General features: G+C 45.2%; 1 protein-coding gene across 1 annotated transcript; it reads right to left on the bottom strand.

Annotated features, from left to right (window-relative positions):
• Positions 1-8,543: 8,543 nt before the first annotated feature.
• Positions 8,544-13,612, bottom strand: LOC311113888 (actin-binding protein WASF2-like; the record flags this gene model as incomplete). Its single annotated transcript, XM_084189170.1, has 5 exons — positions 8,544-9,764; positions 9,868-10,349; positions 10,565-10,726; positions 12,555-12,676; positions 13,487-13,612. The coding sequence occupies 5 exons, from the start codon at positions 13,610-13,612 to the stop codon at positions 9,607-9,609; spliced, it is 1,050 nt and encodes a 349-aa protein (XP_084045296.1). The 3' UTR covers positions 8,544-9,606.
• Between the last annotated feature and the right edge of the window lie 451 nt (positions 13,613-14,063).

The following is a 14,063-nucleotide window of genomic DNA, read 5'->3' on the forward strand; positions in this document are numbered from 1 at the left end:
CTGCCACTCGCACCAAGCCAGGGGTGCGAGTCGTCAGCCTGGTCCAGCCCGTTCCTGCTACTCGCACCAAGCCAGGGGTGCGAGTCGTCAGCCCTGTAAAGCCCGTTCCGGCTCCACGCACCAAGCCAGGGGTGCGCATCGTCAGCCCGGTCCGGCCCGTTGCTGCTCCACGCACCAAGCCAGGGGTGCGAGTCGTCAGTCCGGTGAGGCCCGTTCCGGCTCCACGCACCAAACCAGGGGTGCGCATCGTCAGCCCGGTCCGGTCCGTTCCTGCCTCACGCACCAAGCCAGGGGTGCGCGTCGTCAGTCCGGCACAACCCGTGCCTGGGTCATCGGTGCCAAATCAGGTACCGCTCAACTGCTCCACAACGGAGCTGAAGCTAGCCGTTCCTGCTACGTTCAGGTCAGCTCCAGCCAGCGGGGCCAGACCGGACCAGGGGCGCTATGGGGGGATTATTGGAGGGTGGTGGGCAAGGCCGGAGCCAGAACCGCCGCCGAGGAGGTATGCCCACCCAGCCCTCCCCTGTTTTGCTCTTATTGAGGCGCGGTCGCCCTTTAGGGGGGGGTACTGTCACACCCTGGCTCTGGGACTCTATATGTTGAGCCAGGGTGTGTTCATTCTATGTGTTCTATTTCTATGTTGGGGGTTCTAGGTTGTGTATTTCTATGTTGGCCTGAGTGACTCCCAATCAGAGGCAACAAGTGTCAGCTGTTGGCTGGTTGTCTCTGATTGGGAGCCATATTTATACTGTCTGTTTTCCTTTTGTGTTTGTGGGTTCTTGTTCCGTGTTCGGTCATTGTCACCGTGGACTTCACGAGTCGTTTATTGTTTTTGTTCGTGCTTTAATATAATAAAGTAACATGTTCATTCATCACGCTGCGCATTGGTCTACTTCTCTCCCTGACGATCGTGACAGTTATATAGAAGAGGTGGCTAGAGGAGGGAGAACCCATTCCTGTTGTATGAGACTGTCAGGAATTATCAAGATTACATTGTGGGGATGAATTCCTCCGTAGAGTAGGAGATAATTCTGGGGGACTAGTACCTATACAGGAAGGGGTGATTCCAATTTTTGTGTGAAACTGTTTTGAATAACTTGTTATATAGAAGAGGTGGCTAAGGGATTTTTAACAGTACCAACCATGGGAGGCAAATCCTCACAAGAGGTCCCAGAATTTACTGGGGATGAGAAATACATGGAAATAAGGGATCAAAGAAATAGGTATTATGGATCCATTTGGGAGAAGAGGTATGGATTTATTGGGCATCTCGATGTAGAGAAATTAGAGGCTATGATTAGGCAGATGCATGTAAATTGCGGAACGGATTTGAAGAAACAGCGAGGGGAGGGGCTAGACACAGCGAGAGTATGGCTTTTGGAGGCTCGGAAGAGAGTCAGGAAAGACTAGAGAATTTAAACACAGAGAGTTGAAGAGATTAGAGAGCTATAAGTCAGGGAGGCAGAATAGGGGAGGAGATAAGAGGAAGTGCTTTAACTGTAACAAGGAAGGTCATTTTGCAAGAGAGTGTGGGGCCCCGTGTAAATACTGTAACAAAACAGGTCATAACCATCGCGACTGCAGACATAAAGGAAAGGGCAGTGTCCGGGAAATGACAGTCTATTTTTTTTTGGGTTCCGCTGGTAAAAAGTTGAAGTGATTTGTGTCGATTTAAGAATTGGCTAAAAACACCACGAAGTGATTATTTGGGAGGTACCTATATATTTCTAACGATATATACGTATGAACTTGCTCACCCAAACGTAGACGTACGTCATGGGTGAGAAAGTATAGAATGAGTTTTCTAAGGTTGTACCGTTGTTGGATCATGTGATAAGATTTAATGGGTAATCGGACCATAACTAATGTGGTTATAGACGTAATGTATAATATAGTAGAAAGCCAATATAGGGTTCCATTGAACTATTATGGTTTATTTGTCATTTCAATGGCATAAGGTGAAATCTGTATGTATGAGTGGAATTCAACGGCTGGTATTGGTGATAACCGGATACTACTGAGTATTTGGTTTGTTGATGTTGAATGGAAGATTTGTAGCGTGGTTTGGGTTAAATAGAAAGACTCACTTATTCAACAGGAATAGGTGCGGGGAGAGAGAGTTTTTGTGTTGCTGAATGAGGTGAGAGCTAGTGCGGTTTTCATTTGGTGACGTCACTTGCTCTATGAACTGGAAGTAGTTGCTTTGAAAGGATCGCCTATTTTGTGGAGTGACTGGCAATGTATGTAGAGGGTCCCTGGTTCGAACCCAGGTAGGGACAGTGGGTAAAGCTTTCGCATTGGGGCTATGGACCTAGATTACTAGGTGGATTGGGAAATGTGAAAGGTTGAATTAGATAGCTTAAGTAGATGAGTATTCTAGAAAGGTCTATGAAAATATGTTATTAAGTAGTAATGGGTTGTGGTTACAAGGACTAATGACATGATTTCGTAAGAAGGAAGATGATTAGGGCAGGTCCCCGCGCCTCCCCCATTGTGTAGGAAGGAGCGGGGAGGGGAGGGGGGGGGTGAGAGACAGTACATAGTTCAAATGATAGGAATATAATTAAATGTATGCTTATCAACGATAGCAAGTATTTGTTTTATTAATTAGGGCCTAATCAGAGAGAACAGTTAAAGAAATTGAATAGCAAACTCGAAATTGCTATAGAGTTGGGACAATGATTTGAATTGAGAACAAAGGAAAATAATTATGGTTCTAGTTCGCGGGTAAAAGAGTTGTACTTGCTTGACTGTATCGAGCAGAAGGTTGAATAGTTGAATGAGAAGCATTTCTTTGACAAATTCTAATGGTTATTACTTTATTGTATAGGTTGAGTAACACCAGTGGTGTATGAAAATAATTGGTGATTTCTAAAACGATAATCTGTTTATGGTACGTTGAACAATGGGATATAGTTGTAACTATTAGGATGATGGATTGAATAAACATTAGTTATAAGTATGAAGTTATTAAACAATAGGTTTATATTTTAAAAACATCAATGCAACAGGTTGCAATGATTAAATTAATAGAAAGGGGTTATGGGGTTATATTAGAAGGTGTAGTGAACTTAATGAAACGTGGTATTATATAGTGTCTTCCAGGATTGATGGAAGTCTCCTATAGCATTATGTTAAGGGGATGCCTGGGATAAAATATAATGTCTTACTTACATGGAGTATGTGATTGTATTGGCTAATGAATGAAATATGACATTTACAGGGGCAACAGGAACAATAGAAGGGGAGACAGATTTTCCTATGGTGTTGATCAAATAATTGATAATGGATCATTTGAGATGAGATCACATGGAGCAGATTTAGGGGTTCAATAATCATTGTGAGATTTAAAGAGGATATGATCTGAAGGGTAATCAATTAAACATAATCATTGTATACTTTAGGTATTTTGAGTGGTTTTATGGATTAGTTATGAGGAATTAGATTGATACAAACGATTATTGATGAGTTAGGACTGGGGATATCTGTATCATGTTTTGTGTGTACTTACCATCTTTAGATTACTGATGGTAATTGAAGGTTAACAAAATGAATAATTTATCTTCCAGGAGAAAGAGATTCGCTTATCTAATTGGAATGTTGCCCAGGGCTAGGGGGAGCAGTTTAGTGGAGTTAGGCAGTATTTAGGTCGTGAAAGTGAGCTACCAAATTAAGTGGGGCTGGCTATTTTTGGTTGTTGTTTTTTAATTGGGGTTTTCAAATAAACAACACACCTAGTATGATGTTTATAAAGCCTTGTTATTTTGATTTTAGGGGGTTTTCAACAGGTCAAAGGTGATAAGTCTTAAAGGAGCACACACAGTGAATTTTATGGAGTTTTTCTGTTTTGACTGAGTTTAGGGTATACATGATTTCTTATGAGAATAAATGTCATGAGGACTTAATGAACACTTGGAATAAGTAACATTTATGAAATATTTAGAATGATGGTAATGTTTAGGATACTATGGGATGGAACAGTTCGTTGAATGATTTCAATTGCCTCTGAAATCTGTTTTGACTTTCTGGTGTTAATTGATCATCCACACTGGTAAATTCTAAAGGCATTAGAGGAGGACTTTAAGATAGTTTATTTTACCAAGTTGAGGGTAATTTATAGTACTGTGAAAAGTGTGAAGAAATTTATAATTTGGTAATAATATATATGATTCGAACCATAAAATAACAGAAGAGAGAGAGAGCTTTCCCTGAATGAGGGATACCTGTTGCTAGTAAATTGTACTAATCTTGGATTACTTTTACGGGAAAGAAGTAAGTTGAGGTATTATCAAATGTGGTCAGCAGGGTTAAAACACTTCTCTGGTCCCAGTCAGCTGTCAAAGGAGTAAGTTTCGATAGATAGATCTACTTATAGAGAGCTACAGTAGGGACACAATTAAGGAAGTTCACAGATGGGTGAAGCAAGGCGCAGTAAATAAGGAAGGAATATGGGTCAAAGACAGCTTACCAATTCTCCCGAAATTACTGTTTAGATATGCTGCAATATTGACACACGGGCAGAGCCATGTGTCAACGGAAGGGATGGATGGTAGAGCAGATTAGACAACACTTTGTTGCATATGGGATTACTAATTATTACAAAATATAAACTTTTGTTCAAGATGTGTTATCTGTGCTCAAAATAATCACCAGGGCAGACAAAGGGCACCTCAGGGTGAGTATCCTCCGGCTAAGTACCCCTTCCAGCAATTGGAAAGTTAGAGTAACCCCAGATAAAGATGGGTTATCCCCCTTTGAGAAAGTGTTTGGAAGACCTTACAGAATGCCACAGTTGGCAGGACCAGAACAGGCAGACATAGAACTAGAGAATACACTAGCAGAACACATGAGAAAATTGTTCATTAACCGTATATCTAAGAATTTGTGTCCTACAGGAGAATTAAAGGAGAAGGTGATTCATAGTATATAACCTGGAGACTGGGTGTGGATCCAATCGTTGAGGAAAAAGGATTGAAAGCAGTCACGCTGGGAGGGACCATACCAAGTCCTATTGGTAACTGCCTTCGCTATAAGAATAGCTGAGAGAGCCACTTGGGTCCACGTTACCCACTGCAAAAAGGTGGGCCCACATACCAACACCGTTGAACACACGCAGAGTTAAAGAGAAGAACTGAACCACTAGGGTTCGGGGGTAAACTCTGTTAACGAAGAAACCCTACCCCGACCTTTCATCACTGTGGGGTGTTTATAGAGGTGTGGGTATGGGGAAGTACCAGGCAGGTGGGTCAGTGACAGGATTGGGATGGCGGTTTTGGGGATTTTTGGGGACTCGGAGCTGCATCATCATGTTAACCATATTATGGATTAATCCAGGTCAACCTAAACAGGGACATTATGAACAAAATAATACCAAGGCACTGATTCGATCTCGTAGAAATACTGAAACCAAGAAAGACTATTGGGGGAATGATTATTTTAATAGTTAGTCAGTTTAGGACAAGATGGGGATTCAAGATACCATTCGACTTCTCCCATTAAGAGATAGGAGGTTTTGGGGGCTTTGGTAAGGAGGGGGCGTGTACAAGAAAGTTAGGTTCTAGAAGGTATGGTAAATACATTTGCACTGGGGAACACTCATGTCCTTGGGCAAGGGTGTTTAAACATACCTGGGGAACATACTATGAGAATGGGATGGACGCAGTACACCGATGGGGAATTAAACAAACCCATGATAAATGTAAAACGGAACTGGTGACAACGGTAAAGTCAATTATGCAAGATGACATAGCAAGGAACTATTGGGCCTGTGTTGATGATTTCGGGGCAGATATATGTTTGAGGTTCATTTTTCAGGAGAGAAATGAATCTTCCACCCCCGAGACAGAACAGCAGGTAGATGTAATGTTATCAGCAGAGGTACCAAAAAACTAGTCTAATACCCCTTGGAAGGCCCTCAGAAGGAATCCTAAATAGCACTAAACCACCAAGGGTAGAATATTTCCTCTTGCAGGAAATGAACCAAGGAGAAGTAGAAGGAATTTCAAATGAGAACTTCTAGGTAAGGTGGATGAACTACACAGCTAGGGCGTTGGGTCAAACTAATTGTTATGCCTGTTCAACAGGTAGGCCAACCCTTGTAACTGCACCTATGCCTCAGACCATGTTCTCTTGTGTGATAGATTTGGGATCAAACCAAACCTCACCTAATTGTTCTGATATTAAAATAACCACTCTTAAAAAGGATAATACTAAGGCACCCCAATTCACCATGAACCCCGGAGATTATCAATGTTATAGACACCAAAGTAATGCGAACCACAGATCAAATTGGAGAAGGGTTTACAACAACGTTTTTCTGGTGGGTTACAATTGATAAAAATGTTGACTCGATTAATTACATCTACAAAGGTTTGTTAATTAGACAAGGGATGCAGTGAAGATAATCTTAGGCCAACTATCCGCCACCTCACTCATGACCTGCAGAATAGTTTGGTTCTCAAAATGCTTTTAGCAGAGAAGGGCGGATTTACAAGATGGTGGGAGGTCATTGTTGTATGTTTATCCCCAACAATACAGCCCCAGATGGTACAGTAACTAGAGCAATGGCAGGTCTCACTGCATTAAGTAAAGAATGGGCTGAGAACTGGGGGGTGAATACATCAATGACTGGTTGGTTTGATAACATGTTTGGTAAATGGAAAACTATTGTTGTAACTATTTTAGGCGCGGCAATCGTGTCTATGGGTATGCTTGTTCTTTGTGGATGTTGTCTTATTCCCTGTGTCCGAGGGTCGGTGAGCAAGGCGTTGGATTATGCAGTTTCCCAACAGATGGTGAGATACGGCCCAATCCCGGACTCCGACCTAAGGAATGAAGAATATGACCCACCAGGCTTGGTGGAGGAGGACGACGATTCAGATAGTTTGAGACTGGATGTTTTCCTAGAACTATAAATCTCTAGTTTAAAAGTTATTGTAATGATATTTTGTGTATTAAAGTATTGTTTTAAGTATGATGTACTAGTTAACCAATGTTGCAGGATGTGAGTAAACAGGTTAGGTACCATTGCTAAAGAGTAACGTTACGCTTTTAATCATGGGGTAACCCTGATGAACCTGTATTGAATGAGACAATCTTTAATGTTTTTATATGCAAATCAACTTATATGCTTCAATGTGTATGATTCATTTCTATAACAACATATATTTTGTGAGTATGTGTGTAATATTTAGTCAAAGGGTGGATTGATAGATTAATGATTAATGACTAATTATTACACCCTGAAACTGTGTGAAATGTGTTAGAATGTGTGAGTGTAGGACCAGTAAAGACTATGACATTGAGCTACTATTTAGCAATGTGAGTAAGAGTTAGACCAGACAACAAAGGACAAGGAGAACTGGTTACAGACAACTGAGAAACCAAGATAAAGGGGCCTCCCAATTTAAGGAGGAGAGAAACTGTTAGGCTTTATAAGGAGTATGCAGGATATTGTGAGAACGGAGATAACTAAGGAATGCATGTGGGTGTGTGTGTATATGTGTGTGTGTGTGTGTGTGTGTGTGTACTGATGGTCAGGAGAGCAGTTTTAAAGTGGAAAACTACAGCCCGCCTAAAGAGGGGAGGGATTTTTGTATGACGTGTGAGTATTAAAGATGGACTCTGAAATTGTGATGGCAGAATTCTCAATGAATAAATCTCTGACTATGAAGACAGGGACCGTTTCTTGATTTTGGGAGACGCACAGAGACACTGAAATAGTTTGTTAAATAATTCACATAACAGACTGTCTTGCAAGTGGTCTGAGTGGGAAACCGAAAACTGTTATTGGCCTAGAGGTTTGGAAATCTTTAGTATTGGTCTATTAACTAATTTACTATGTCACCAGGCAGCCCAAAACTCCATTCCACCAAAACAAGCTGAAATTTCAGGGGTCTTTTCAAACAGCTCTTACACTAAAAGGGCATTATCATCATTTTCATAGTATTCTTCCAACCTCATAGTGTGGAACTATATATATAAAACAGGAAAATCAAATTTTTCTTTACTGGGCCTTGAAGCCCTTGGCTCCTATAAGGAGCACAGGCCATTGAAGAATGTCCTCCATCTCACTCAGTTCAGGCCAAATTTCCAGGTCACACCAGTTGAGGCCACTCTGTAATTTCTGCCTGGACTCCTCTCCCTCTGTTTCTTATCCCCTGGAGGGACCCAAGTGATGTTGATGGACGGTTCTGAAGGGTGATGTTGGACAGTTCTGAAGGGTGTTGTTGATGGACGGTTCTGAAGGGTGATGTTGATGGACGGTTCTGAAGGGTGATGTTGATGGATGGTTCTGAAGGGTGTTGTTGATGGACGGTTCTGAAGGGTGATGTTGATGGACGGTTCTGAAGGGTGATGTTGATGGACGGTTCTGAAGGGTGATGTTGATGGACGGTTCTGAAGGGTGATGTTGATGGACGGTTCTGAAGGGTGTGTCCAATCCAACTCCACTTTCTTCTATAGGAGGATCTTGAACATCTGGATTGACAAAGTGAAACACGTGGACAAAAACTGGACAGGAACCCATTGACAGACACACACACTGTAGTTCATTGTATCTTTATTATTGTAATAATCATCACTGATAAAGTTGAGAGACAGACAAGACATGCAGAAACAGGTGGTTGGATAATAATATGTTCAGGTCTGATTGTGGCTTTACACTTTGGATTTCAAACAAACAGAAGGCACTAAAACAGAAGACAATCAAGTTGTCTCAGACACAGATCTAGGATCAGTTACCCATAATCCAATCCTACGGTGATGGGGAAATAAGCAACCTGACCCTAGATTACTGTCTAAGGGTAACTTCGTCCTCCTCGCACATAAACATGAAAAGCAAAAGGCACTTATGGAGGGGCGGGTCTAGGGGCAAAAGAGGGATCACTTATTGGGCAGAGCATGTTTTGACAGTCAGGGGACATTGTGTTTTTGAGCTAGAGCTGACTCGGAATGTTACAGAACGTTTAGATAAGGTTCAGAAGACTTGGTTCTGCTGAACGTCCTCCTATTTATACAAATACATTCTCTTTCTATCCCCCCCACCTATGAGTAAGTCCCTCCGTCACCTAGGTAACCATTCCCATGCCAACAACAGAGCGAAAGACAGGAGGAAAAAAAAGAAAACTGCAATAAAAACCTTTCTTTGTGCTGTGTGTCTTATTTAGCACATCTTTTAACTATCTTTACGTAAAATATGATTCTTAATACATAACACAGTTCATCAATTATACCATTATGGGACTGTGTGTCTGTGTATGCATGTAAGGATCAATATCTATACGATATACTGTACGTTATCTGTGAGAATAATTCTCATTACACACACACACAAACACACCTTTGGCCCTCTGCCCCTTAGAAATAATTGGCTTTTTTATATTTGGACCGTTCTCCATACTTAAGTCATTGGCTTCTCAGTTAAGTCATACATAAAGCATACAGGGAATGTGATTGGCTTAGACAGGAGTGTGGAACCCTGAGGACACACTTGTCTTTGGCCCTCTACTCCTCAGATCATTGGTTATAAATAAGTAATGGCAAAAGGACATGACGCATTCTCTCTGAGGAGGACTGAGGAAGACCGTGGCGGTGATGAAGGAGGTCTCACTCGGACCAATCGTCATCGTCCAACTCCGAGGAGTCGTCCTCGCTGTCGCTGCACTCCACAGCAATACGGCGAGACAAGATGGCCGCCACGTCGTTGCCGTAGTTATCCTTCTTCTCCTGCTCTTTCTGTTCCTCCACCTTACGCAGGTTAAAACCTGCCAGAGAAGGGGGGGGGGGGGGGGGGGGGGTTAGGGTGTGTTTATGTGTGCTTGTATCTATCTATCTGTCTGTCTGTCTGTCTGTGTGTGTGTGTCGTACCTTGCCGGATAGCTGACAGCAGGTCATTGTGAGCATCAGCTTCTGGCTGAACCTGGGTGGGTTTGAGAGGACGGGGATCCTCAATGGAGAAGGACTGGGGGGGAGGGCCAGAAGAGGGGGGAGGAGGGCCTGGGGGAGGTGGGGGAGGAGGAGGAGGTGCGCCACCACCCTGGGGGAGAGAGGGGGGAGGAGGCGGAGAGATGGAGGTCTGGGAGAAAGGGGGAGGTGGGGCAGGGGGGGAGGGATAGGTAGAGGAGAAGAGAGGAGGGGGAGGGGAGGAGTCAAATCCAGAGGGGGGAGGAGGAGGGAGAGGGACTCCAAAGCCAGAGGGGGGAGAGGGAGGTGGGGCAGGGGGAGGGGCCAGGTTGGGCCGGGAGCCAATGGGAGCAGAAGAGGGCATGGGAGGGGCTGGAGGAGGGTGTGTGGGGCTCAGAACGCTGGTGCGCTTCTGGGTTGGTGCTCCGTACTGTCCGTCATGATAACTGTCAATGAGAGAGCACGGGATGGATTAGGGACAGCGCACCGATTCTCCAAAATGCACTGTATCCAAACAACTTGGTCCAAACGATTTTGACCACTTGAGATGAAGGGTGTTGACTGGTGAGTAAACGCTAATGCTAACAATGCTAAAGTAGCATAAAATGTGTTTGGTCAATTATAAGGTGCAATACACTGTTCCCCTCCATCTGCTACTTACGCCATGTCTGGGGGTGGAGGGGGCAGGAAGTCATCGGGAGCAGGGGGAGGGAGGGGGGAGCCAGGTTCGAAGGCGTACGACCCTGTACTCTGGTCTAAACCATCGGGGGAATAACAGCCTTCTCCTGAACCAATACTGCCATTCAGACCCTCAAGAGATTCTCTACACACACCAAGATACACAGGTACACAGGCAAAACAAAAGAGAGACTATTTTCATCAATGACAAGACAACACAATTAAACAGTTTAAAACCATTCTATAGGACAACCCTCTCCCCTATCCAACTCAGAATCTCCCTTATATTCTCTCTCTCCCCCCGTTCTCGCTCTCTCTCCCCGTTCTCGCTCTCTCTCCCCGTTCTCGATCTCTCTCCCCGTTCTCGATCTCTCTTCCCGTTCTCGATCTCTCTCCCTGTTGTCTCTCCCCCCCGCTCTCTCTCTCCCTGTTCTCTCTCCCCCCCACTCTCCCTCTCCTCTCTCCCCCCACTCTCCCTCTCCCTTCTCTCTCTCTCTCCCTCTCCCTGTTCTCTCTCCCTCTCCCTGTTCCCTCTCTCTCCATCTCTCTCCCCCTCTCTCGCCCTCTCTCCCTGTTCCATCTCTCTCTCCATGTTCTCTCCCTCTCTCCATTCTCTCTCTCCCTGTTCTCTCTCCCTGTTCCCCCTCTCCCCCTGTTCTCTCTCTCTCCCTCTCCCCCTGTTCCCTCTCCCCCTGTTCCCTCTCTCTCCCTCTCCCCCTGTTCCCTCTCTCTCCCTCTCCCCCTGTTCCCTCTCTCTCTCCCTGTTCTCCCCCTGTTCTCTCTCCCTGTTCTCCCCCTCTGTTCTCTCTCTCTCTCTCCCTCTGTTCTCTCTCTCTCTCTCCCTCTGTTCTCTCTCTCTCTCTCCCTCTGTTCTCTCTCTCTCTCTCCCTCTGTTCTCTCTCTCTCTCTCCCTCTGTTCTCTCTCTCTCTCCCTCTGTTCTCTCTCTCTCTCTCCTCTGTTCTCTCTCTCTCTCCCTCTGTTCTCTCTCTCTCCCTCTGTTCTCTCTCTCTCCCTCTGTTCTCTCTCTCTCCCTCTGTTCTCTCTCTCTCTCCCTCTGTTCTCTCTCTCTCTCCCTCTGTTCTCTCTCTCTCTCCCTCTGTTCCTCTCTCTCTCCCTCTGTTCTCTCTCTCTCTCCCTCTGTTCTCTCTCTCTCTCCCTCTGTTCTCTCTCTCTCTCCCTCTGTTCTCTCTCTCTCTCCCTCTGTTCTCTCTCTCTCTCCCTCTGTTCTCTCTCTCTCTCCCTCTGTTCTCTCTCTCTCTCCCTCTGTTCTCTCTCTCTCTCCCTCTGTTCTCTCTCTCTCCCTCTGTTCTCTCTCTCTCCCTCTGTCTCTCTCTCTCTCCCTCTGTTCTCTCTCTCTCTCCCTCTGTTCTCTCTCTCTCTCCCTCTGTCTCTCTCTCTCTCCCTCTGTTCTCTCTCACTCTATCCCTGTTCTCTCTCTCTGTTCTCTCTCTCCCTGTTCTCTCTCTCCTGCTCTCCCTGTTCTCTCTCCCCCTCTCTCTCTCTCTCCTCTCTTACCATTCTCTCTCTCTCCCCCTCTCTCCCTGTTCTCTCCCTGTTCTCGCTCTCTCTCTCTCCCTGTTCTCGCTCTCTCTCTCCCTGTTCTCGCTCTCTCTCTCCCTGTTCTCGCTCTCCCTCTCCCTGTTTTCGCTCTCCCTCTCCCTGTTTCGCTCTCCCTATGTGTTCTCTCTCCCTGTTCTCTCTCTCTCGTTCCCTCTCCCTGTTCTCGCTCTCCCTGTTCTCGCTCTCCCTGTTCTCGCTCTCCCTGTTCTCCCTCTCCCTGTTCTCTCTCTCTCCGTGTTCTCTCTCTCCCTGTTCTCTCTCTCGTGTTCTCTCTCTCTCTCTCTCTGTTCTCTCTCTCTGTTCTCTCTCTCTGTTCTCTCTCTGTTCTCTCTCTCTCTGTTCTCTCTCTCTCTCTGTTCTCTCTCTCTCTCTGTTCTCTCTCTGTTCTCTCTCTCTGTTCTCTCTCTCTCACCCCATGTCGTTCTTGGGTACCACAAACTCTTCCCCCATCTTGCGGCGTTCCCACTCATCCTTTCTGGTCTTGATCTTCCTGGGATTCAGAGTCCGCAGACTCTGATTGTCCTTCTTCTCCTTCTACTCAGACAGAGAGAGAAAGAGAGTGGGGTGAGAAAGAGAGAGACAGGGAGGGAGAGAGGTGAGAAAGAGAGACAGGGAGAGAGAGAGAGAGAGAGGGAGGGAGAAAGAGGGGGGTGAGAAAGAGAGAGACAGGGAGGGAGAGAAAGAGGGGGTGAGAAAGATAGAGACAGGGAGGGAGAGAGCGAGGGAGGGAGAGAGGGGGGTGAGAAAGAGAGAGACAGGGAGGGAGAGAAAGAGAGAGACAGGGAGAGAGAGAAGAGAAGGGGGTGAGAAAGAGAGAGACAGGAGAGAGAGAAAGAGTGGGGTGAGAAAGAGAGGGGGGTGAGAAAGAGACAGGGAGGGAGAGAGAAAGAGAGGGGTGAAAAAGAGCGAGAAGGAGGGAGAGAGGGGGGGGTGAGAAAGAGAGACAGGGAGGGAGAGAGAGAGAGGGGGGTGAGAAAGAGAGACAGGGAGGGAGAGAGGGAGGGAGTGAGAAAGAGAGAGACAGGGAGGGAGAGAGAGAGAGGGGGGTGAGAAAGAGAGAGACAGGGAGGGAGAGAGAGAGAGAGGGAGGGAGAGAGAGGGAGGGAGAGAAAGAGAGGGAGGGTGAGAAAGAGAGAGACAGGGAGGGAGAGAGAGCGTGAGAGAGAGAGGGAAAGCGAGTGAAAGAGAGAAACAGAAAAGGATGTTCAACAAAGCTATAAGTGCATTTCCTTGCTGTCTTTAAGCAGAAGACATACATTTCCCAACAGGCCGAAAATCAAACTACTGTGGAATTGAAGTGTGTGTGTGTGTGTGTGTGTGTGTGTGTGTGTGTGTGTGTGTTACCCTGTGTTTGCGTCTCTCCTTCATGATGTCCTTGGTGTCCTGCAGCATCTTCTCCTTCCACAGGTCAAAGAAGTAGGAAGGGTCCGTGTAGAACTTCAGAGCATCCTTACCATCGTCCCTAGTCATGACAACAACAGACATTAGCGGTCGCTTAGGGCCTCCGACCAACAAAAGAAAAAGAGTAAGAACAGTAGAATACACGCAAGTTCAAAGGTTAAAGGTTGTGCATCAGCAGTTTTTCTGTTGTTATGTCAGTCGCTGATAGTCACTGAATTTGCCATGTCAGCTAACCATTTTTAGATTGGTAGTTAGTCTAGCCAGCTACAGTGCCTTCAGAAAGTACACTATATACAGTGAGGGAAAAAAGTATTTGATCCCCTGCTGATTTTGTACGTTTGCCCACTGACAAAGAAATGATCAGTCTATAATTTTAAATGGTAGGTTAATGGTAGGTTTATTTGAACAGTGAGAGACAGAATAACAACAAAAAAATCCAGAAAACGCATGTCAAAAATGTTATAAATTGATTTGCATTTTAATGAGGGAAATAAGTATTTGACCGCCTCTCAATCAGAAA

The sequence above is a fragment of the Coregonus lavaretus genome (assembly GCF_964263955.1).
Source record: "Coregonus lavaretus genome assembly, contig: HAP1_SCAFFOLD_5064, whole genome shotgun sequence".
NCBI lineage: Eukaryota > Metazoa > Chordata > Actinopteri > Salmoniformes > Salmonidae > Coregonus > Coregonus lavaretus.